At 40.1% G+C, this 23,061-nt stretch overlaps 1 protein-coding gene across 4 annotated transcripts in view; it reads left to right on the top strand.

Moving 5' to 3' along the window:
* Positions 1-23,061, top strand: part of kdm6a (lysine (K)-specific demethylase 6A) — a 73,739-nt gene that overhangs the window by 47,218 nt on the left and 3,460 nt on the right. For 2 of the 4 annotated variants that reach the window (XM_036583663.1, XM_036583591.1), the window contains 15 exons: positions 1,476-1,695; positions 2,073-2,207; positions 4,156-4,296; positions 4,405-4,482; positions 4,568-4,672; positions 6,620-7,018; positions 10,069-10,841; positions 13,561-13,690; positions 16,327-16,432; positions 17,684-17,889; positions 20,452-20,513; positions 20,626-20,700; positions 21,083-21,231; positions 22,617-22,731; positions 22,833-23,020. In XM_036583663.1, the coding sequence (XP_036439556.1) occupies positions 1,476-1,695; positions 2,073-2,207; positions 4,156-4,296; positions 4,405-4,482; positions 4,568-4,672; positions 6,620-7,018; positions 10,069-10,841; positions 13,561-13,690; positions 16,327-16,432; positions 17,684-17,889; positions 20,452-20,513; positions 20,626-20,700; positions 21,083-21,231; positions 22,617-22,731; positions 22,833-23,020 (2,882 nt within the window). The remainder of the gene's footprint in view (positions 1-1,475; positions 1,696-2,072; positions 2,208-4,155; positions 4,297-4,404; positions 4,483-4,567; positions 4,673-6,619; positions 7,019-10,068; positions 10,842-13,560; positions 13,691-16,326; positions 16,433-17,683; positions 17,890-20,451; positions 20,514-20,625; positions 20,701-21,082; positions 21,232-22,616; positions 22,732-22,832; positions 23,021-23,061) is intronic. The other 2 variants (XM_036583823.1, XM_036583745.1) reach the window with 1 other exon arrangement.

The following is a 23,061-nucleotide window of genomic DNA, read 5'->3' as shown; positions in this document are numbered from 1 at the left end:
CTGGCTATCTAGCTTGTCACACTGCTAGCACAATACACAAGTGTTCTTGTTAGCTTAGTGAAAATTATTGCCTTACAAGTGAGCATAGATCTTCCATGAAAATGTAGCCCTACAAGACTGACTGAATCTGTCTAGCATTAGAGGAGTCATCATTTTTTTCATTTTGAATCATTTTAAATTGAGTCAGGGCTGATGAAACATCACATTGATAGTGTCTGTCATAGGAAGGCTGAACTGGCAGGAAGTCAGATTGCTGTACTAAATGAATGAGTTGTTACTCTATCATCTTCCTACAGAAGGAAAACTGGACAGATACAGAAGATGAAGCAGACATTGTCAATGGTACAATACAGATGCAGCAGAAACACTGGTGTAGGGATGTGAATTTTGACAAATGACAGTTGCTTATCCGTCAAAAGAATAAGTTACCAGTTAATTATTAACCAGCAAATCTTAAATCAAGAGTGCGACCCATCAAAATATCAGTTATAAAATGAATAGTTCTGGTTCTGAAATGTTATTTGCTGAGCCATTTTTGATGTCATTGTAAAATTCTTAATGTACACATACTTAAAAGCATACATCAGCTTAATTTTGTGGTAAAGCACAGAGACATTAAAAAGTTCTCCTTGTGTGAACCATGGAACACTGATAGATTGAGCTAGGTCTTAGCATGTATATGATGTAAACAGCCTGAAAGGGTATTAAACTTACCCTGTATAAGAACCTGATTTTGTTTAAACAGACAGGGTGACAACTAGGCTATAATGCGCTCATGACCGAAAATAAAGACATTGAACATGACTGAAATATGCAATAATGGGCTACTGAAAGTACATGAACACAGACCAACTCCATGTTTCATTAAAAAAAAAAAAAAACTAGTTCTGTTTTAGTGCAGTGCAGTATGTAAAATGTGGAATCAAAATGATTTTGTATTTATAGTTTTTTTTTTATGTGGCGGTATTGTGGTATCATATTTTTGCCATATCACTCACCCTTGCTTGTGTGTCTGAGATTTCTTCACACAGTCTGTGCATCATGCTTTCTCTCAGAGAACGCGGATGAAATAGCTGGCTGTCTTATCGCTTGTGTATGTTTGCTTTCGATATCGTACGTCGTCCGAACTAGTTGTCTTCTTGAGAAGACGTCTCACACGTCACTGTTTGTAACTACATGCTTATGCTTCAGTTTTAGTAGGCCTGTCTAGCAGAACCCATTGCATGGTTGTGTACAATTCAAAAACTTTCCTCAACCTGAATGATAAACTTGCTATGTCAAATAGGAACTGTTGCTCATTTCTTTGGTTGCGACTGCTTGAGATATAATGGATTCAGGGTCTGTCTTTGAGATTCTCTTCCTTTGTACCTTTCCTTTAGTGTCTCTAGCTGCTCTCTTTGGTAAACTCTACTTTCATGGCTCCTCATCATCATCTCTCTCTCTCTCTCTATCATTTCTGCTGGCCTTGTCCTCAGAGTGTTGTATCAGCAGCAAAACCAGCCAATGGATGCACTTCAGGCCTATATATGTGCAGTACAGCTGGACCACAGCCATGCAGCTGCCTGGATGGACCTGGGCACGCTGTACGAATCTTGCAACCAGCCACAGGATGCCATCAAATGCTACATTAACGCCACCTGCAGCAAGTCCTGCACCAACATCACTGCCCTCACTGCGCGTATTAAATGTCTACAGGTAGTAACCAATCTAATAGACTGTACTGACGTTAGTGTCTTGATGTTCCATTTTTACATATGACCAGTTTCTGTGCGGATCATATTTTACGTTATATTGTGTTCCCAGTTTTACACCGATTTGTATTTTTTATTATTTTTTAAAAATAATTAGCATGATACCATAGCTTTGTTTTTGTTGATTATCAGCATTCAGAATGATCATTTCCATCGGTATTCAGATGCTTATATCCATTACATTGCCTGAAGTATTTCAGCTTGAATTATAAATCTGAATGTATTACCTTTAAGATAATGTGCCTTATGTCATAGCAAGTTTCAGCCTAGATAACCAACCATTTATACATCCAATTGTGATTTTTACACAATCTTTTCTAGGCTCAGTTGTGTAATCTACAACAAGGTAGTCTACCGAGTAAAAGTAAAATACTTCCTAGTATTGAGGAGGCATGGAGCCTACCAATCCCAGCAGAGCTTACCTCCAGACAGGGAGCCCTGAACACAGCACAGCAGGTGAGCCCAGCTCAGCTAGACTATTCTGTAGCCACACACCCGTCTATTGTGTGTATTCTCTTAAGTGGGGTTCTTTTGCTCTGAGTGAGAAGGAATTTCTATCAGAATTATGTATTTGTACATCAGTAGACACACCTTAATGTTAAAGGTTTTTAGCACCAATAATTCTAATAAGAATAATCATTTGATCATAGAGCTCATCAGCACTACACGTCAGTCGTTTATTTTTACAGCATAAAGGGTCATTCACATCACGTTTTTCAAACTCTCAGAAGCACACTTCCTTTTGTTGGTGTCTGTGGTGCAACACGCACAGTGACTGTGAAGCACAATGCGTGTCATGTTTTTAAACTATGCGTTTAAGTTTTAATGATGAGTAATCATGATGCGTGTTTGCAAAAGCACGCTATTCGCCATTCACAGCTTACCAGTCAATATTAAGGACCCCTTCTCTCTAGTCACTTTTCCATCATGGAGAAAAAATTAACGTTTGGCTATTTTCAGACACCTGAAGTGCTACAATGCTTGACCCAAAGATTACCCCAGTCTGAATCTAGAAAAAAAAAAATTGTATTGTTATACAATACTGTGCAAATGTCTGAGACCGCTCTTCATTTATTTAATTTCCAGTTTATTGACCTTTAACTACTTTAAGTTATTCATTTTTCAACATTGGGGAAGAAAGACAAAAACATTTGTGACAAAAAATTGCGCAGAAACCTCAACAACTAATATAATATCAATTTTTTTTCAGTATTTACTGTGTCCATGCTTTGCCTTTATTGCAGCTTCCATTGTTAACTTGCTTTCAGTTGTTCAAAGAAATCTGCAGGGATATTTTTACACACCTCTAAAGCGTGTTAGATGATTTTTGAGTTCTGGACTCTGGGTTGGTCAGTCCATTGTTCTGAGGACACAGCAGCTTCTTTGTTTGATTTGCAAGCTCCTTTCAGACCCATGGCACCAAGTTGTCTTCTCCCACTGGAAGGATGGATTAAAACAACTATGGATTTTTTTCAGGTCTGAAACAAGAGTAAAGCTTGATTTTCTACCATCTCTCAAAGAATAAGCTACTGATTGTCTGATAATGACAGTGTCTCTTGGTCATTTTGACTATAAATTAAATAGATGAAGTGTAGTCTCTGTCTTTTGCACAGTACTGTACTTGTCAGTTTTGATGTGTTTGTCGCTGGTCTTGGTATTTGGCAATCTCTCAAATCACTGTCTCATGTTTACCTACCTGTCAATCAAATGTGTTAACCTTCTCCCTAAGAACCATGTGTTGCTTCTTTTTAAGCATGAGACAATCTGTGCCTCGCATTTAAAAAGGTGCCATCTGAACACCCTTGTTACTGTTCAGAGTAAGCAAAACAACAAAATGACTGCGTGCAAAACAACAAAATGACGGCGTACAAAACAGGGTCAGTGGTGGTGTGGGTGTTTCATCATGTGTGGAGAATATTCTTAGAGGACTGTTGGTCTGAAACAAATCATAAACTTTCCTTGTTCTTGTTAACTTTTTTTCTTGGGCAACTGTTTGACATTGAAGCATCAATACGAATATTTCATTGTCAAATGGTGTTAATACAAGGCTGTTTTTTGTTGTTCATGTCATCCCATTACTTCTGCCAAGAAAAAAAAAACTTGAACACACAGTGCAAAGCTTGGAAAGTTTATGAAAAGAGCAATAAAGGTTAAACAGACAACTGGAGTTTTTAAGATCTGAGGTTATTGTGATCTGATAAGAGCTTGTAGACTGCAAGCAAATGTGTCTTAGCTAGCATTATCCACTACTAATGTGTAGTCTTCCAAAATTAATGTTAATTTGGTAGTGCATTTAGGATGGCTCTGGACTTCCGAGCACATATCAAGCATTTACATGTATATTGAAGTGCTTGTTGCTGTGCAAACATCTCCCAGCTGCTGTTTTGTACTCTGTTACCCATAGCAAGCATGTAAAGCTCATCAGCGTAGCGAAGGCCAGGGTCAGCTCCCCAGTCAGTCTCTGCCTCCACACGCACTCTCCACTAGCCAGGGGGACAACCACTCCAGCCCTGCCAAAAGAAAGAGGACCACAAGCCCATCCAAGGTACAAAGTAAAGTCATGTTATGATAGTAGTTTAATCTATTACTGCTACGACGAACATTTACATGTGGTGTTAAAATGAGTTTTCCCCTTTTCTGCAAACATGGACAGAACTCTCCAGATTCTTGGACAAACAGCCCAGTCCAACACCAAATCCCCAGCTGGTACTTGACTCCCCAGAAGCTTCAGGTTTGTAGACTTACTTGCCTTCTCTGATTCTTTTAGGCTATATGTAGTGAACAGATTTGAACGTACAGTTTTCTTGTTCTCACAGCTGTTGGAGAAGTTGAGGGCGAACAAGGCAAGTCTGAAGCCAGTTGAGCTGCAGATGTTGGACCAGTTGGAAAAGCAGCTTGCAGTCATGCAGCAGCATCAGCAGGTATGAAGCCAGTGACAGTCCACATTGCATGAAGTAACACATTTTGAAATGCGTTGAATGCATTTTCTCTTGAGGATTTATGTCATGTCATGGAAAAACTCATTTTACTTGCATTTTTAAAAGAAGTTTGATGTATGTAAACACGGTTAGAGTTTGAAAATGTACCGTACACACTCCACTCCAGAGAGCCCATATAGTGAAACTAAGCTGCAAAAACAGCTCATTTTGAGTTTATTGTTTGTGATACCACTAAAAACAGTGCGTTTACAGCCATCTATTTGGCCTACGGCAGTTTAGCCCCACTCATTCAAGTTAAAGTTACAAGGAGGGATACATTTTGAACCAAGTGCAGTCAACCAGAGCAGAAGTCATTTAAATTGGTGAGCCTAAAGGCGTAGTAACAAAAGACCTTTTTAATTCTAAAGAAAATGGTCATGTAAAAATGAATAATGACCATCTGTGGTACATAAACCCTCACTGATTTCATAAGTGGATTTTAAGGGAAAAAGTAAAATATAACTTTTTAGGACAGTTGTGATGCTGTTCAAACTGTAAATAAAAATAGAATGTAATAGTATGCAAGTCAGGTAAACCCTATATTGAATAGAAAGTAGTACAAAGACAACATCGTGTTGAAACTGAGGAAAAAACTGAAGTTTTTTGTTTTTTTGAAAAATATATGCCCATTTTGAATGTGATGACAGCAACACTTTCCAGAAAAGTTGGGATGGGGGCATGTTTACCACTGTGTTTCATCACCTCTTCTTTCAACAACACTCTGTAAGCGTTTGGAAACTGAGGAGACCAATTGCTGTAGTTTTGAAAGTGAAATGTTTTCCAATTCTTGTTCAACATTGCATTTCAGCAACTTGATAGTTCGGGGTCTCCTTTGTCATAGTATTTGTTTCATAATGCGACAAATGTTTTCAATGGCTGACAGGTCTGGACTGCAGGCAGGCCAGTTTAGCACCCAGACTCTTTTACTGTGGAGTCATGCTGTTGTAATACGTGTAGAATGTGGTTTGACATTGTCTTGCTGAAATAAGCAAGGCCTTCCCTGAAAAAGCAGTCACCTAGATTGCGACATATGTTGCCAAAACCTGTGTATATATATATTGTTCAGCGCTAATAGTGCCTTCTCAGATGTGTAGGTCAGCCCTGCCATGTGCACTAATGCACCCCTATACCATCACAGATGCTGGCTTTTGAACTGGCTGCTGATAACAAGCTGGGTGGTCTTTAGCCTGGAGGACCCAGTGTCCATGATTTCCCAAAAAAAAAAATGTCAAATTTTGATCCACAGGACACACTTCCACTTTTTTTCACCATTGTAAATGAGCTCAGGCCCAGAGAAGACGGTAGCATTTCTGGATCCTGTTTATAGTTTTAACTTGCATTTGTGGATGTAGTGATGAACTGCATTCACTATCATTGGTTTTCAGAAGTGTTCCTGAGCCCATGCAGTGATTTCCACTGCAGAATCATGTCTTTTTTTTAACGAGTGCCACTTGAGGTCCTGAAGATCATGGCCAGCCAATATTGGTTTGCGTCCTTGTTCTTTGCATAAAGAGATTTCTCTGGATTCTCTGAATCTTGTAATGATATGTACTGTAGATGATAAAATCCCTAAGTTCTTTGCTATTTTATATACAGAAACGTTATTCTTGACTTGTTTCACTATTTGCCTGTGCAATCTTTCACAGAGTGGTGAACCCCTCCCCATCTTTACTTCTGAAAGACTCTTTCTTTTTAATTATTACACAACTTTATCAGTGTTCTGTTGTCCCTGTCCCAGCTTTTTTGAAATGTCTTTTTTGCATAATATTCAAAATGGGAATTGTGGGCAATTTTGCACAACGTCCCAACAAAATTGGGATGTACAAGAAGAATGTGTATGGCTCTTTTATTGCTGCAGCAGGTGAAAAATATCGCTTCTCTTTTGAACAGATGAGACTGAATGCTGTCAGCGAGGTGCGGCCCACCTTATCCAATGGCCCTGTAGCTGACCCCTCACTGCCAGATTCAAACTCGCTCTCTTCACCACACCACCCACACATTGCTCTCTCCAGTACACCCGCAACATCTCAGCCCTCCATTCATTCCCCCCGCCCTCTTCAACCAATGGCCAACGGACCTGTCGCTGCGAGCCCCTCCCCCTGCAGCGCTGCTGGAGCCCTGGGTCACACAGAGAGACGCTCTGTGGGCAATAATCACATACCAGGACAGGGGAGCAATGGAAATGTGCCTTACCTAGAGCAAAACGCACTACCTCATAAATGCACAACTCCCACCAGCAGCAGCAGCAACGTGAACGACCTGCCGTGGAAAAGCCAACACTCCTCTCAGGTGAGTTAATGCGGTAGCATTTTTCTACTGGTGTAGTAATGTTGATATCAGGCTGATACCAGCAGAAATTGCTGGATCAAATAGCATCTTAAGTGAAGGCGTTTCTGGCATGCTTGATTCAGTTTCACAAACACAACAAATACTACAACACCCTTAACTATAAGGACTTTAAATCATACGCCCGCTCACCACAGTCATGTTTGTTTTGTATTTTAACTAAGTTAAAAGTGTATACGGACAAGGAAAGACAACACAAAAACCTAAACATATTGAAGCCAAAAACATATTTCCATGGTGCCATGCCAGTTGTAGTAATAACAGTAATGACAGTGGACTGTGATTTATGGTCCATTTATGGCTTACTGTTCATTCACTGAGTTAGATGTTTGCCTGTACTTCTTCATAAAGCCCATTTCAGCCTTTGCAGCCTTGATGTCAACAACTTTTTGGGAGGGCTATGAGTAGGTGGAAATCAGCACAATCTATGGGATGGAATCATGCTAATAACAGACTGAAGGTTTGAGGCAATGACAAATAGAAACAGTAGCTGTTTAGTAGCATAGTGCTTTGAATGGCAGTGGCCACACTTTCTGAGAAAACATCAAATTCTATTATTGTGATCAATCTGGGTAAAGGCCTGCCTGTGGCTGTCCCTGGTAGTGGGTGGTATGGCCAGTAATTTATATCATGGTATGATTTAAGGTTTCTAGCGGTATATATTATGGTTTAGTGTATTTATGGATATATATTTTTTCAAAGCCATTATAGATGCTAAACCTAAGTCATTTGTCTGGAGTTTAGTAAATATTTGTCATTCATGCTCTTGGCATTAGCTGAAGCTGTGGAGCCTCTCGGCTTGCAGCGAGGGCCAGGAGACCACGGCATCGCCTGAAGCAGCTGGCTGAGCGAGGGGTGCCGTTGGTGGTGTGCACAGAAAGCTGGCTAGTCTCCATGCTAGAGTGATGGCTTACAACAAACCTCAAGAGACTGGAGCCCCGTTTCAAGCCCTGTTTATGTATAACAGATGGAGTAGTTTGTAGTTTAAAGCCCAGCAAATCAAAAGTTATGGTTTTGAAATGTTGAGCATTTTAAACTAGTTTACTGCTGTGGCTTATAAAGAGCTTTGTCTGCCGTTGTTTTGGGGTTTGAAAAGGGAAATGTGTCAGATCCCAAAGATTTTTGGGCAGGTACTGCTGCTGAAGTTGACACTGGTGTTCACTCGAGCCCTCCGAGGGCTCATCTAACACCCTTCGCTTGAGCTAATACAGTAATGGAACAGGCCTTAAGATGGCGCTGTGTTAACTCCTTACACTCTGCTTGTTCTACAGCAAACTAGACCAACTTACACTATATTGCCAAAAGTATTCACTCATCTGCCTTCACACACATGAACTTGAGTGACATCCCGCCCTTTGCAGCTATAACAGCTTCAACTCTTCTGGGAAGGCTTTCCACAAAGTTTAGGAGTGTGTTTATGGGAGTTTTTGACCATTCTTCTAGAAGTGAATTTGTGAGGCTGAAGTTGGACGAGAAGGCCTGGCTCGCAGTCTCTGCTCTAATTTATCCCAAAGGTGTTCTATTGGGTTGAGGTCAGGACCAGTCAAGTTCTTCCACACCAAACTCGCTAATCCATTTCTTTATGGACCTTGATTTGTGCACTGGTGCGCAGTCATGTTGGAACAGGAAGGGGCCATCCCCAAACTGTTCCCACAAAGTTGGGAGCATGAAATTGTCCAAAATCTCTTGGTCTGCTGAAGCATTAAGAGTTCCTTTCACTGGCACTAAGGGGCCGAACCCAACTCCTGAAAAACAACCCCACACCATAATCCCCCCTCCACCAAACTTCACACTTGGCACAATGCAATCAGACAAGTACCGTTCTCCTGGCAACCGCCAAACCCAGACTCGCCCATCGATTTGCCAGACAGAGAAGAGTGAGTCGTCACTCCAGAGAACAAGTCTCCACTGCTCTAGAGTCCAGTGGCGGCGCTTTATACCACCGCATTCAACGCTTTCCATTGCGCTTGGTGATGTAAGGCTTGGATGCAGCTGCTCGGCCATGGAAACCCATTCAGTGAAGCTCTCTACGCTGTTCTTGAGCTAATCTGAAGGCCACATGAAGTTTGGAGGTCTGTAGTGATTGACTCTGCAGAAAGTTGCTGACCTCTGCGCACTATGTGCCTCAGCATCCGCTGACCTCGCTCTGTCATTTTACGTGGCCTACCACTTTGTGGCAGAGTTGCTGTCATTCCCAATCGCTTCCACTTTGTTATAATACCACTGACAGTTGACTGTGGAATATTTAGTAGCGAGGAAATTTCACGACTGGACTTGTTGCACAGGTGGCATCCTATCACGGTACCACGCTGGAATTCACTGAGCTCCTGAGAGCGACCCATTCTTTCACAAATGTTTGTAGAAGCAGTCTGCATGCCCAGGTGCTTGGTTTTATACACCTGTGGCCATGCAAGTGATTGGAACACCTGAATTCAGTGATTTGGATGGGTGAGTGAATACTTTTGACAATATAGTGTACCTCAGACTAAACTCACTACACGAGAGGTGAGGGACCTGCTTTGCACTGAATATAGATTTTGTTATTTGCATTTATTTGTGGCAGTAATGATAAAACTCCTTACGAAGAATTTTAACTGGTGTGTCGAATGAACCAGTATCTCCCAGTACTTCAGAAGTGATATCAAACTAGAGATTAATATTAGCCTATCATTAATCCAGTCCAAGAGCTGCATGACTCCAGAATCTGCTTCAGAGACTCCCCTCAGGAAAACCGCTCCATTAAAATCAGAACCAAGCGACACCTGGTTCTGACACGTGCTGGCACTCAATATGCTCTTGCACTGACCTGCCAAGTTAAATTCCTGTGTAATGTGTACATTTGGCAAATAAAGGGATTCTGATTCTGAATTTTTTTTTTCGTTGCTTTGAACTCTCATTTGAGAACTGAACTCACATTTGAGGATTGAAGACAGCTATTGTGATTTTAATCCAGTGCTCATTCCTTTTGTCTTTGACTTTGTCTTTTTTGCCAGGGGCTTAAGAAAAGTCCAGGTTCGCATTTGGCAGGTCCTAACGGAGAACGGCCTGCCTCTTCCACTGGGACTTCTCCGCCTGGCCAGGCAGCCAGTATCGGCGTTCTAAATCAGCTCGAACAGTCCGGCACAGTCAGTGGTGCGTCAGCACAGGAGGCTCCTCTCAATCACCTTCCCTCTCCCCCTCTCCTGCACTCTGCTACCTCAGGTGGACAGCAAGGCGCTGCAGCCTTGACCAAAGAGAGCAAGCCTTCAGAAAATGGGCATTCCACGGGGACGCCTAACAGCACTGCCACTGCAGGACTGCCTAATCACGTCCATCAGGGCTTGGCAGATGCTGCTGCAGCAGAGCCCCGCTCACCAGGTGTACTTAGTTCAGACAATCCTAAGCTCTCGGCCTTGTTGATGGGAAAAGCCAATAGTTGTGATAATAGTAAGGACGGTGGGGTGGAGGCTGCTGGCACAAAGATTAACAACATTCACTTGGCCCTGCACGTGGGCTCAAAGACGCAAGAAAACTCTGTGGCCTCCTCACCCTGCTCTGCAATGTCTACAGCCACGCCTTCACCCAAATCCACAGAGCACCATGCCACTCAGAACAGTGTTGGCAGCCTTAACAGCCCCAAACTCAATGGCAAAGGCCTGGAGGACTCCCAAAGCCCCATGAAGGTGGATTCTCCCCTGGTCTGTCATAAACGGTCACCCACTTCGCTTGCTCCATGGTCCTCTGTCTCCATCTACCCCAGCTCCAGCGAGGTGCTTAAAGCCTGCAGGTAGGTTTTAACCTGTTTGAACGGCATAATGAAAGAAGTGATAGCAGTGCATTTGGAACAACCAGAGGTCTGCTTGCTGGCTGATGGGCGTAAGCCCTGAATTTTGATTGACTTGTAATGCCAATAACGAATAGCAAGGTATAGTGGGATGGACAAGTTCTAGTCACAGATTTTCTATGTCCATTTTTGACTGTGCATATTTTGTTGCTAAGTAGTATGCATCTTAAAACATCTTAGATGATGTGCCAACAATACTTAAAATATTTATTAAGCTCACAGATTAGGTACCTTTAATATTTTAAAGAGGGTAGCTTGTTTTTTATTTTTGGGATATGTGCAATTGGTCAGTGTTCTACAAGTTTCCATACCCATATTGTGCATATTGCAAAGTAATTTGTCACAGTAATATCATAATATTGCCCACTCGTAATAAAGATTGATATTCTGGTAGATTTTAAAGCAACGTTCTGGCCAGACTGATGAGGTATCTAGAGATTTTTTTAAAAAACTAACTTATCTATTTGGCTGTTTCGAAATGTGTTCTCAAGCTTTCTAGCAGTAATGTTAGTTGTCTGGCTTCCTTCTGCATTCACCAGCTAAATGGGAGGCGGGAGGCTGGCTGTAGTGTCCCTTTAACTGGGCATACACTACTCTTTGAAAGTTTGAAATCACTGTTCAGAAGCTTGAAATCAGTGTTTCAGATAAATGTAGAAAATGAATTGAGTATGATGGTGCTGTGCAATATCATAGGTTTTGAATAAGTAGTAGAAAAAAAAATGTTAGATGTGTCCAGAATGATGATGGCTACTGATTTCATAATGACTGAAAATGTTGTATAACATCCAGAATCAAGTTACACTAAAATTAACATCGATACTGCCTTGTATTGAAAAGTGGTGATCAAATCTTGAGGTAGCTTAGTTGTTAGGATCCAAACCAGAGATGCCAGAACTTCTAAAGGGATATTGCTTTTGTTTTTTCACAGTTCATGGTCAGTGTTCTGTCAAGACTCCAGTGCTCTCTCCCAAAATAAAGCTAATGTTTTCCAAAGCCACTCTCTAAGCACTCATGCAGCTCAACTTATAATTATTTTGAAAAGCCTCATCTGCTGAACTTTTGACCTTTCTGAGTTGTGTAAAATTGAGCGTTTTCCGAAGTGCACTCTCTGAAAGCATGCTATTTGTTTTGACTGGAGTGTTAATGTTGATATAACTAGAAACTGTCAAAATTCCATGAACCTAATGTCCGCTGAACTTGGTGTTATTGACCTGACAAGGTTCCATTTGTCGGTTATTTAGACTTCACAAAAATGAGACTTCACTGGACCCATATGATTTATAGGATCAGTGATTCTTTGTCATAATGCAAGTTTTAGGGTTGTTAGGGATTCACGGTTAATCAGACGGTTACCCCACTGTTGGCTTTTTCAAAATGCTGATTACAGTGCGTTTCTGCCTATTTTCTTATGAGTTATAGTTCCTTAAACCAGTGGTTGTCTTTCTATTTTAGCTGCATCCTCCTCCATCTCGACTCCAAAACACCCCTTTTTTTTTTCCTTCATATTTCAGTTTGGGGGGACGTGGTCGTCTTAGAGCCAGTAGATTGGCTTTGCAGTGCACGTCTGTGGTAAACACATGCTGCTTTGCTAGTAGGTGGGCGATATGAAGACATTTATTGTTAGAGTGATAAATTATGTCACAGTAAGCTTTTCTGAGCACATTGTGCATATCGTTAGTAGTTGAAAAACACTAACTGCATGTTTCAACACAGTGTAATTTGGTCAGTGCAGTGTGAGATACACTGAATTAAAATCACATTTTACACTGCTGTTGCATTCTATTCCAACTTACCAAACCTAAAAAAAAAAAAGTCATGATGCATTTCATAACAATACCTTGCAGTGAATTTACACAGTTTCCTTCAGCCCTACAAAAAGAAAACATTGTGTTAACAGCCATAAATAAACCAAACAACAGCTTTGCTTGCATCCTACAGTTTTTCCTCAGCTCAGTCATTCTGAATGAAGTGACCTTTACATACTTTATTTATATGTATTTTATGTACTTCATGTATTTTTGATGTACCTTTTTGTAACTTGTCATGTAGAAGTTTAGTACACAAAGGTCAGCTAAGTTAGCTGCCTGGATCAGAGCTTTATTTCACAATGACAATGGGATGTAATTAGGCTGGAAGATTTTACAGGAAAGTCATTCTCAAAAATATGTTACTGAATTAGCTCAGTGTTTTTGTTTTTTGTGTTGTATAGAAAAAGATAAAGACATTGTTCAAAACTAAGGTTTAAAGATAATACCAATGAAATGTTTTAAAACAAAAGCGTGTGCTAATGGTGTTCATGTTTTATAACTTTCATTTCATTTTCACTACCTTCTTATGCATTTTTAAATTTTTTACTTAATGCTATGAATCTGATATTTTTCTAGGTCATCATACTGTAAAAATGTCAAACCATAACACCTCTAACTCGCATACAGGTTACCTATTTTACTGATCTTACCTAAAGATGAGTAAAACTACTATTTTAGTAAGTAATAATTCCCACTTGCTTGCTAAGACCCTTTATCACAAGATGTTACCGAGCTGGGAATGTAATGAATTGTGACCTGATTTTACTCCAGTGGATAATTTGCATTAGAATAAAAATATTCAGATGAAGTGCACTATAATAGGACATATAAAAATACCTTATCTCCTCATGCAGAAACCTTGGGAAGAATGGAATATCCAGCAACAGCGTGTTATTGGACAAGTGTCCCCCTCCAAGGGTTCCCCCTTCACCGTTCCCTCCACTACCAAAGGACAAACTCAATCCCCCTACCCCTAGTATTTATGTGAGTATAACATTCTTTATTTGCTTTATTTTGGGACATGTAGCTGATGCTGTTTTATTCCACTTTGTGAGGCTTGAGCCATGTTTTATTCTGGATTCTCTCGAGGAAATATCCTTCAAGCCATGTTTTGCCCCTTTCTCACTTGCAAATTTCTGTGAGAATGTGATGGTAATTAATTGGCTTATGTGTGAATGTGTCAACATCCTGAGAAGATTGATGTGACAGTTGACAGAAACATACTGAGTGCAATTACTGCGGAATTATCAGGAGAGCTTATTTGTGAACAGAAGCCAGTACGTTCCTGGGAAAGTTTCCTGCATTTTCCTCTGTTTAGCAGTTTTCTTTTATCGTTCTCTTTGTTTTCTCAAGCCAGACTTTTGCCGAGCCAGACTTTCACTTTCCTCTTCAACTCTGTCACTGTTGACAGAGCTAGTTGGTTTAATTAGTGTGATATTAAGGAAACCACATATGTCATACAAAATTAAATTTGAAATTTTAAAACAAAAAAATAACTAGAAAAAAAAAAATCTTCTCATAGCCTTTAAAATGCTGTGTCTTGTTTTTGCTGAATCCAGTATAAAGCCTAGAAAAGCCATTTGTGCAGAGAACATCGCTGCTGTGTAATAAGATTCGTATTTCATGGCAAATGTCAATGTGCGCATCCTGATAAAAAACATTTTAGGACTGCAAGTTTGATAAAGCAAAGCCCAAATATGTGTTGGAATTCAATAGTGATTTCCTGAACAATGCTTTTTTCCCCCATGTCGTCTTTTAAATTACAAACCAAAAGTAGATGTGTATTAAGCCAGAAATGAGTGTGAGTTGCTGGAAGTGGGTATAATACTTACTGACCGCAACGGCTTATAGACTAATCAAGAAGCACTGAGATGTATGCAGGATGTCATTTAGACAGCCAGTCACCAGACTAGTGTCTGGTCTCGTACGTGTGCACCTAATTGACAGAGTGGTTAAAAAAATGATTTAACATTAGCGACATTAGTCTGACCTGGTGGACTGCAGGCCCGCACAGTTTAGTGTTTTCTAGGATCTGTTTCAGCTTTAGCTCTATTAAACCAGATTTATGCTGTGTTACAATGAACCAACTGCTTAATTTAATACATTATAGGTCAGTTTAACAGAAAAGCATTAAGTCTAGTCTCAGATTAAATTGCAGTGCCAGTAGTGAATCATTATTGCGGGACTAAAAGGAAAATAAAAGCCTTTTAGTTTGGGCTTAGGCCTAGTCTGGGTCTGGGAAACTGTCTTAATGGGTTGGTTCTGAAACAGGGAAAACACAACAGCTCTCCAAGACAGTTTTTCAGTGTTTCCTAAAACCAGTGAGAAATGGTTGGGGAAGAAACAAGGTAAAGGGTGGAGTAAATGGTGGGTTTTACTTAATACATCCTTCAGCGCATCACTGATTAGTGTCATGAGGCCAGACATGATCTTGCAATGAGAGCATCTGGGGGCATTCATGAAAAGTTTTGGGCTGAATGTGGGAATGAGTCCAAAATGAATGGGTTTCTGTGGAGCTTTTGTGCAAAACTATGGTTTGTAAATATCATTTTGTACAGAAGAGTGCACTTCAAAAGAGGACATCATAAAAATAAAACTTGTGACCACTAGTTGTAGGTTAACAGTGCCTTAACAGCGTACGTTATGATGACAGTGAGCACAAGCTGCTTTACTCGAGCTGAATAGCTCGCCAACCAATCAGTGGTCAGTAGCAGTAGCGTTATACTGCCTAAAACTTGTCTGTTTTCGAGCAACTGAAAGATCTGGAAGTCTTCCATTATTATTTTTTTTATTGAATGTAGAATTTTACTGCCCAAAAGTAAATTCCTTGAAACATGTTCATTTATTTATTTAAAAAATTTAGATTTACATACCCCCAGTCATGGAGGACTCACTTGCCACAGCCTTCTAGTGTTTTGCAGTGATTCCTATTTTTGGTATAGTAGGAGGAATATGAGGTGGTCAGGCTCCCCATATACTAGCTCTGTTGGGGGTGATGGTGAACTCGTCAACATTGTCTAACAGACAGCAAGCCTGTCGTTAGCACATGAATGTAATGCAAGTAAGCACAGTTGATAAAACCCCCCCACAAAAACACCAATTAAGCATGTAGATGTGTGTCTATGAGAAGACATTACATGCAGTAAACAGAAACATGGCTTGTTGCAAGGGAAAAACTGCAAAAATGTTTGTCAAAAGTCCACAGGAATTTGGGGGTGGGATTAGAGGGGGCTTCCCCTTGTTTGTGACAGATTTTAATGCAATCCATCACCAAAAGTTTAACGAGTTTTCTCCACACATGTGCTCTTATTACAAGTTCATGTCTTTCTCTGCAAGACTAAGCACTGATTTGAAAATTCACGATCTTGAAGACTGGAACGTCGCAGTTTTCTCTCAGTGGGATCTTTTTTTTCATTGTTATTTGCTGTATTAATGCTTGTGTCCCTATTGTGCACTTTTAAGCTGGTGTTGCCATGGAAAACCAGCTGAAATATGAATCGCCACCTTTGAGTGCGCTCATAATTGATGCTTGTCCTATTGCTCTTTCATTTGCAGCTATTGTTCTCTCAAAGTGCTTTTGTTTGTTCAACCAGTTTTTTTTTTTTTTAAATTGCCCACAGTTGGAGAGCAAGAGGGACGCCTTCTTTCCCCCTCTTCACCAGTTCTGCACGAACCCGGCCAACCCTGTTACAGTCATCCGAGGCCTTGCTGGAGCACTCAAGCTGGGTAAGTGTGTGTTTGTCTGCAGTTTTGAATGCATGCCAAGCTTAGACAAACACACATGATTGCTGTTTGATCTGCCCTAACTTAAAAAGTGTAGCCATTTATGGAAGCAGCTCAATGTTGCCACCAAATGGTGCTTTCTGTATTAATTGTTGAAATGGAAAGGGTGAGTGAAATGCAAAGAGCCTAGTGAAAGTGAACTTTTGCTGCGTATGTTTGTAGATGGCCAGGGCATGTATGACAAAACAGCACCACCTGTAAGCTGAAACTGTAATTACAGGCAACATCCCAAAACCAAAAAAAACAAAAAGGCACAACAGCGTTTTGGACAGTTTTGTGAATTCCTTTCTTCATTCACGTTCAACACATTCATTCCAACAATCAGAGATCTGTAAAGGCAGTAATTAGGTGGATGAGGTGCAGTTGATTTAGGGTTGGAGCTGAAGTGCGGGAAAGTAGATCTCCAGGATCAGGGTCAGTGACTAAGTTGGGCCAGAAGAAATGACATTTGAGAGTAAAGAACCTTTTTTTTTTTATGGAAAACTTTAAAGAACCTTCACATAATGTAAAGATAACCATATTTGAACCTATATTTAAGGGTGCACGCTTAAATATGATGTGGAATTCATACTGTTAGGAGCATATAATGATATTGTATGCACCATTGTGATAAGGTGGGTGGATTATATCCTGAGTAATTCATTTAATAATTATTTGTCATATGCTGCACTGTAACTGTGTGTCAACTGCTGCCTTGTTATCATAATCTGCATTTCCATTCATATCACTTATCTGTCAGCAGTTCTGATGTATAAGTGAAGGTTTAGCTTGGTGTCATTAAGTCACATGAATATTATACTTAGTGTCTCTAAAATAGGACTGATTACCTTCCCCCCCCACCTTTTTCTGCCTGTTGGCATGTCCTTTTATTCCTCTCATAATTGGTTGTCAGGCTGTTGTCCAGGATGTGCTGTCACTTGTGTAAAATGTGTTCTGTGTAATAGCATGCTGTCAACCTGTCATACTTCCAGTGTCACTTCATTATTCCATATAATTCCAGTTTTCAGCTCTAGCTGGTTTACTAGGTTTGAATGACTTCTGATTTTCATTTTGTTCTGATGTTTTTTAAATCTCTGAATGGAACTTTTTGTGTTTGCTGGGCATCTGTGATGTGACGGGGTGCCTTGCTGACTCAGCTAATCACCACCTTTTCTCCCTCTCCCTTTCTTTCCCACCTGCATTCTTCTCTCTCAGACCTGGGCCTGTTCTCCACTAAGACTCTGGTGGAGGCTAACCCAGATCACCTGGTGGAGGTGAGGACTCAGTTTTCTCAGCCCACTGATGAGAACTGGGACCTGACGGGCAGCAGGAAGACGTGGCGCTGCGAGAGCAGCCGCTCACACACCACCATCTCCAAATATGCCCAGTACCAGGCCTCGTCCTTCCAGGAGTCCCTGCGGGTCAGTCCTGTCTGCTGTTATCATGAATGATTGATTGCATGTATGATTTACGTAGGACTGTTTCTCACCATCCTTTTACTAAAAATCTGCTTGTGAAATCATCTAAAATGTGTGGTAGCCTGATGCAAAGGGACATTGCTGCATCGTATTGCATTATTTTGACTGACCTATCAGAGTGTGGGAGGAAAAAGTACTGCTAGGTCGAAAGACTTATTCCTAACTTTAACAGTCAATCTTGTAATAGACAGGCTATGCAGACATGGGCTTCAGAATATTATGTCTGTCTGACAAATGTGTGGTGATAAACTTTTTGTTCAAGAATTTAATCTGCTGTTGCTGTTAATGGGAACATATGTTAGTCGTTTTTGTGAGCTAACAGGCTAATCACTACAAAACGTTGCTTAGCATCTCAAATTTCCTAGCATATGAACAGGCCCACAAGATACACAGGAATCAAGACTCCGTAAGAATTACTTATTAACCATGCTTTGTTCAGTTGTTGAATCAGCTCTAAATCCTTGTTTAGTCATCCTGCTGCAACGAGTCTTGGCTAAGTCACTTAAAGTTGTAGAACAGGTGACATTCTGCCTCTTGTGAAGAATCCACCATCCAGTTTATGCCTCCTACTCAGGCCTTACTTCATTACTAAAAGTTCAAATTACAAATTAATGAAATGATTGTCATCTGCAGTTGTTGTTGGTGGCCTATGTCCCTAGTTTCCCAACCCTGATCCTGGAGTCCCCATTCCCTGCACATTTTAGTGTTTTCCTAGCTCCCAATATACCTGACCCAACGAATCATCTCATTAACAAGCCCTTCGTGAGTTTGAATGGGTGCACTGGAGCAGGAAAATACTACATTTTGCATGGCAGTTGTACTCCAGAACCAGTGTTATGGAAACACTGGCCTACATCAACAGTTTCTAGATGGGCCCTGCTAGTTTTAGGTATGGCAAAATGGTGTATTGAAGTCTCCCTTGTTGTTCTGTATTTGGGCCAGAAGGAATTTGCATCTTAGAATCTAAAAATATTGATATTGTGATTCCAGGATGGACCACGTGTTTTCTTTTTCTGTTCAGCCACATCAGCAAACTGTGTTTGGCTGCTATTTTGCTCTTGCCTCATCTATAGGTGTCCCAAGTCTGTCTTAAGCTTCATCCCATTAGATAACTTCTCAGCTCTGAGGGGGCCTATGCATGGTCGAAGGCAGTGGTTACCAATCCTCCTCTTGGAGCTTTCCTGCAGAGTTTAGTTCCAGTCTCCATTTAACCTGCTGCCCCTCCCACTTACCTAACGCACACGCATCTGATCCAGCCGTTCACGGCCTGTAAAAGAAATTAATTACTTGAAACAGGTGCAGCAATTGTGGATGGAAGGTAGATCTCCAGGACCTATCACTTGATTTGAGTATGCAGGCGATGCTTGACTAAACTGGTGCTAAAGAGCAAGAGCGCCCCCTGCTGTCTATTTTTTCCCCTTGGGAAAGTGGCCAGTTGCTCTTCCCTGCTTGGCATGTACAACAGGTCAGATCTCAGCCATAGCAATGGGGCATAACTCTGCCTGGCAGCCAGTGGTAACACATACACATTGCGTGCCCCAGTCAAATTGCATGTTTTGTTGATTTTCTACATGATAATAAGTAAACACATCCTGTAGAGAGACCACACTTCTGTACATTTTTAAAGCACTCTTACTGTTTATGCACTGAATTTAACATGTTGTATTATGAGAATTTAACATATTAGTATTTTATTGTTATTTTCTTCCAGAATGTTAAACTTAGCAAATGATTAGAAACTGTGCACTAAAATTTGCTGAAATGCCATATTTATGTTTGAGGATGTGTTAAATCAACAAAAAGTCATTTGACTGGGACCTGTATTGGCAAAGCTTCTGTGATTAGGAGAGCTGATCTAGGATGTGTACCAAAGTGAATGAGATGAGTCTGATCCTAAATCAGCATTACTACTCTAAGAAGCTTTGTGAGTAGGTGCCCAGTGGTATTCAGAATGTTCCATGCAACTGTAAATACTGTTATGGCATTGTTAGGGATTTTTGTCATGGTAGAAATACTGTTGTGTTGTTGCAGCATGAATCTAAAGGTAGAAATATCAGCGACCTTTTTCATTTTCTGAAAACCCTGAAAACCCTGCACGTCCTTGAATATGAAAAAGCTACTGTTGTGTGTGACAGTAAGCACTGGCACAATAAAGGAAGAGAGCTTGTCGGTTGCAAACTGAATCTCAGCGTTTAATGAGTTAATAAGTTTAAAGAAACTTTGGGAACACCTAACTTTTTTTTTTAATTTATAAAATTCATTATACAGTTATTATTGTTTTATTAAGAGCTTGTAACTTAAATCATCATTATGACTATTCATTTTTTTCAACTGACTGGACAGTATCATAAAATTTGATGATATATTACCTCTAATTGTCTATGTAAAATGAAATAAGTTTAAGTTGAGCATATTGTTGTATAAGAGGCTTGTCAAACGTTGAAAAGCAGTTCATCACCCTATAATTGGTTTGTACTGATTTCATTCTATTTGGCTCACTTTCAGGAGGAGAATGAAAAGAAGGGGCAGAAAGAGCACTCTGATACGGAATCAGCTCCCATGGAAAAGTAAGCTCTGCACACTAATGAGGATACAAGCTGTTACATCACTGCATCTCAAGCACATCACATTTGAAAATAACTCAAATTTTTTTGTTTGTTTCTGTTTTTTTTTTTTTAGTATGGTACGGCGAAGAAGAGGTCCCTTTAAGCACATCAAGTTTGGGACGAACATTGACTTGTCAGATGAGAGAAAGTAAGTGTCTGATGACTTGTGTAACAGATGCCTATGGATTCAGACCATTATTATCCAATCTTAATTTTTAGTAGTACCTTGCCTGTCTGTGCACCTTATAGTGTCCAAGAGTGTTTCCTAAACCACACATCTGGAAGCTTACAGGCTTTTGTTGGGAGCTGTAAGAATTCTTATAATGGGGAACACCTCTAATTTAGCCCATAGAAACCTGTCAGACTAAACCCCTCACATTTATATCAAACTGCCATTTTACTGTAGTGTAAACAAGGCTTTGTTTTGAAGACAGAAACGTACTGTGTTGAGAGAGAAGACGCTGAAGTGGTGTGAGCAGTATGTGCTAGAGTGCTGTGGTGTTTGACAGACCCTCTACTGTGTCATGCAGGTGGAAGCTGCAGCTGGCTGAGTTGAGTAAGCTGCCTGCGTTTGCTAGGGTGGTGTCTGCAGGGAATCTGCTCAGTCATGTGGGCCACACTATCCTGGGCATGAACACTGTCCAGCTCTACATGAAGGTCCCAGGCAGCAGGACTCCAGGTTTGTGATGTTATACATAGACTTTTCTCCATTCTGTCTGTGAAAAGTTTCCATGTACTTGCTAATGATTGGAATTATGTAATTATGCATTGTGTGATACAATAATATATTAATATTAGAAGTGCACCGATCCTGAATCTCTTATGGCCGACTCTGATCCAATTTCTTTACATTCATGTTGCCCAGTGACTGAATTTTATTAGCCGTTTTTAAACAGAAGCTCACACTTTGTGAGCTAAATGAATACTTTAGACACAATAGCACATTTCCAGTACTTTGTATTAGCCAAAGTCATAACATATAAATTATGTTTGTTGTCCTTTCATTTTGTAATTGCATTGAGGCATGCATAAATATGTTACAGCATTTTGGTGTAGGTATATAATAATGATAATAATGTACATTACAGGTACAGTCACAGTCATATACAAACATGGCACCCCTGGTCAGGTGATGTTTTGTTGATTTTCTAAGTGAAAATAAGTTCACAAACAAAACAATAACACATCCTCTACAGAGAACAGACCTCTGCACATTTTAATGCACAATTACTATTTATTTGCTGAATTTATGTTGGATAAAAAATGAAACATAACAGTCTGTGCAAAGGTTATGGCACATTTTAGAATTTTCCAATTTCTTAAACTAATAAAAAAAAATATGGACCAAAATTGGCAGAAAATGTCATATTAAAGTTTTCTGTGGATGATGTATTAACTTTTTTCACTTAGAAAATCAATAAAAAATTTAATTTGACCATGGTATACAAGCTTTTGCATGTGACTGTACCAGGTTCACATTATTCATATCATAAATTGCAACACAGATCAGCCAAAATAAAAAATAAATTGGCAGATTGCCAGACATATGTTTGGATCAAGAATCTTGCAGTTCCAATTTTGGATGATTACAATTGCGCATCCCTAATCAATATCATAAAAATAATGTCCCAGTATTCTTTCTGACTATATTATGGACATGCTAGACCAGTGACCAACTGCTTGTTTCATTAAACAGAGAAACAAGAAATTTAACAGAGGTTCCTAAGTGACACATCTGTCCAAAGTTTTGTCCCGGGAGATCGCTAGTTTGAATCCTGCCATTGCTGGGGTCCATCCATTTAATTGGATGTAGTGATGCACAGCAAAATATTGATTAAAAAAGTGATTATATTTCTACTTTTTGAGAGCATCTTTTTAAAATGTACTATTGTTACTGTTTTGTTATCCATAGAAAACTAAATATTGAGATACATGTGTTACTTTTGCCACACAAAAGTAACATTCTGGTCATGTTTCAATTCATGCCTGATTGTTAACAATAGTATAGTTATGCTGTGCATGTTTAATGTGATTATAACACATCTCACTGCTGTTACTGTACAGGTCACCAGGAAAACAACAATTTCTGTTCTGTGAACATTAACATTGGCCCAGGAGACTGTGAGTGGTTTGCTGTACCTGAGCCATACTGGGGAGTTATGAACGATTTCTGTGAAAAGTAAGTGAGAAGCACTTTCTACTACCTTTTATATAAACTTTACTCTTTACACACTATATGCATATTGATCTCTGTGACAATTGTGTTCCTTTTTTGTGTAGGAATAACATAAACTTCTTGATGGGCTCATGGTGGCCCAACTTGGAAGACTTGTATGAAGCTAATGTTCCAGTGTACCGATTCATTCAGCGGCCAGGGGACCTGGTCTGGCTCAATACAGGCACCGTGCACTGGGTGCAGGCCATTGGCTGGTGCAATAACGTAGCCTGGAATGTAGGCCCTCTCACTGGTAACTATTCAAACATACATTTGGATGCATTTCACACTCGT

The sequence above is a fragment of the Colossoma macropomum genome, unplaced genomic scaffold, assembly GCF_904425465.1.
Source record: "Colossoma macropomum unplaced genomic scaffold, Colossoma_macropomum, whole genome shotgun sequence".
In the NCBI taxonomy this organism is placed as follows: domain Eukaryota; kingdom Metazoa; phylum Chordata; class Actinopteri; order Characiformes; family Serrasalmidae; genus Colossoma; species Colossoma macropomum.
This window is presented reverse-complemented; position numbering and strand designations above follow the sequence as displayed.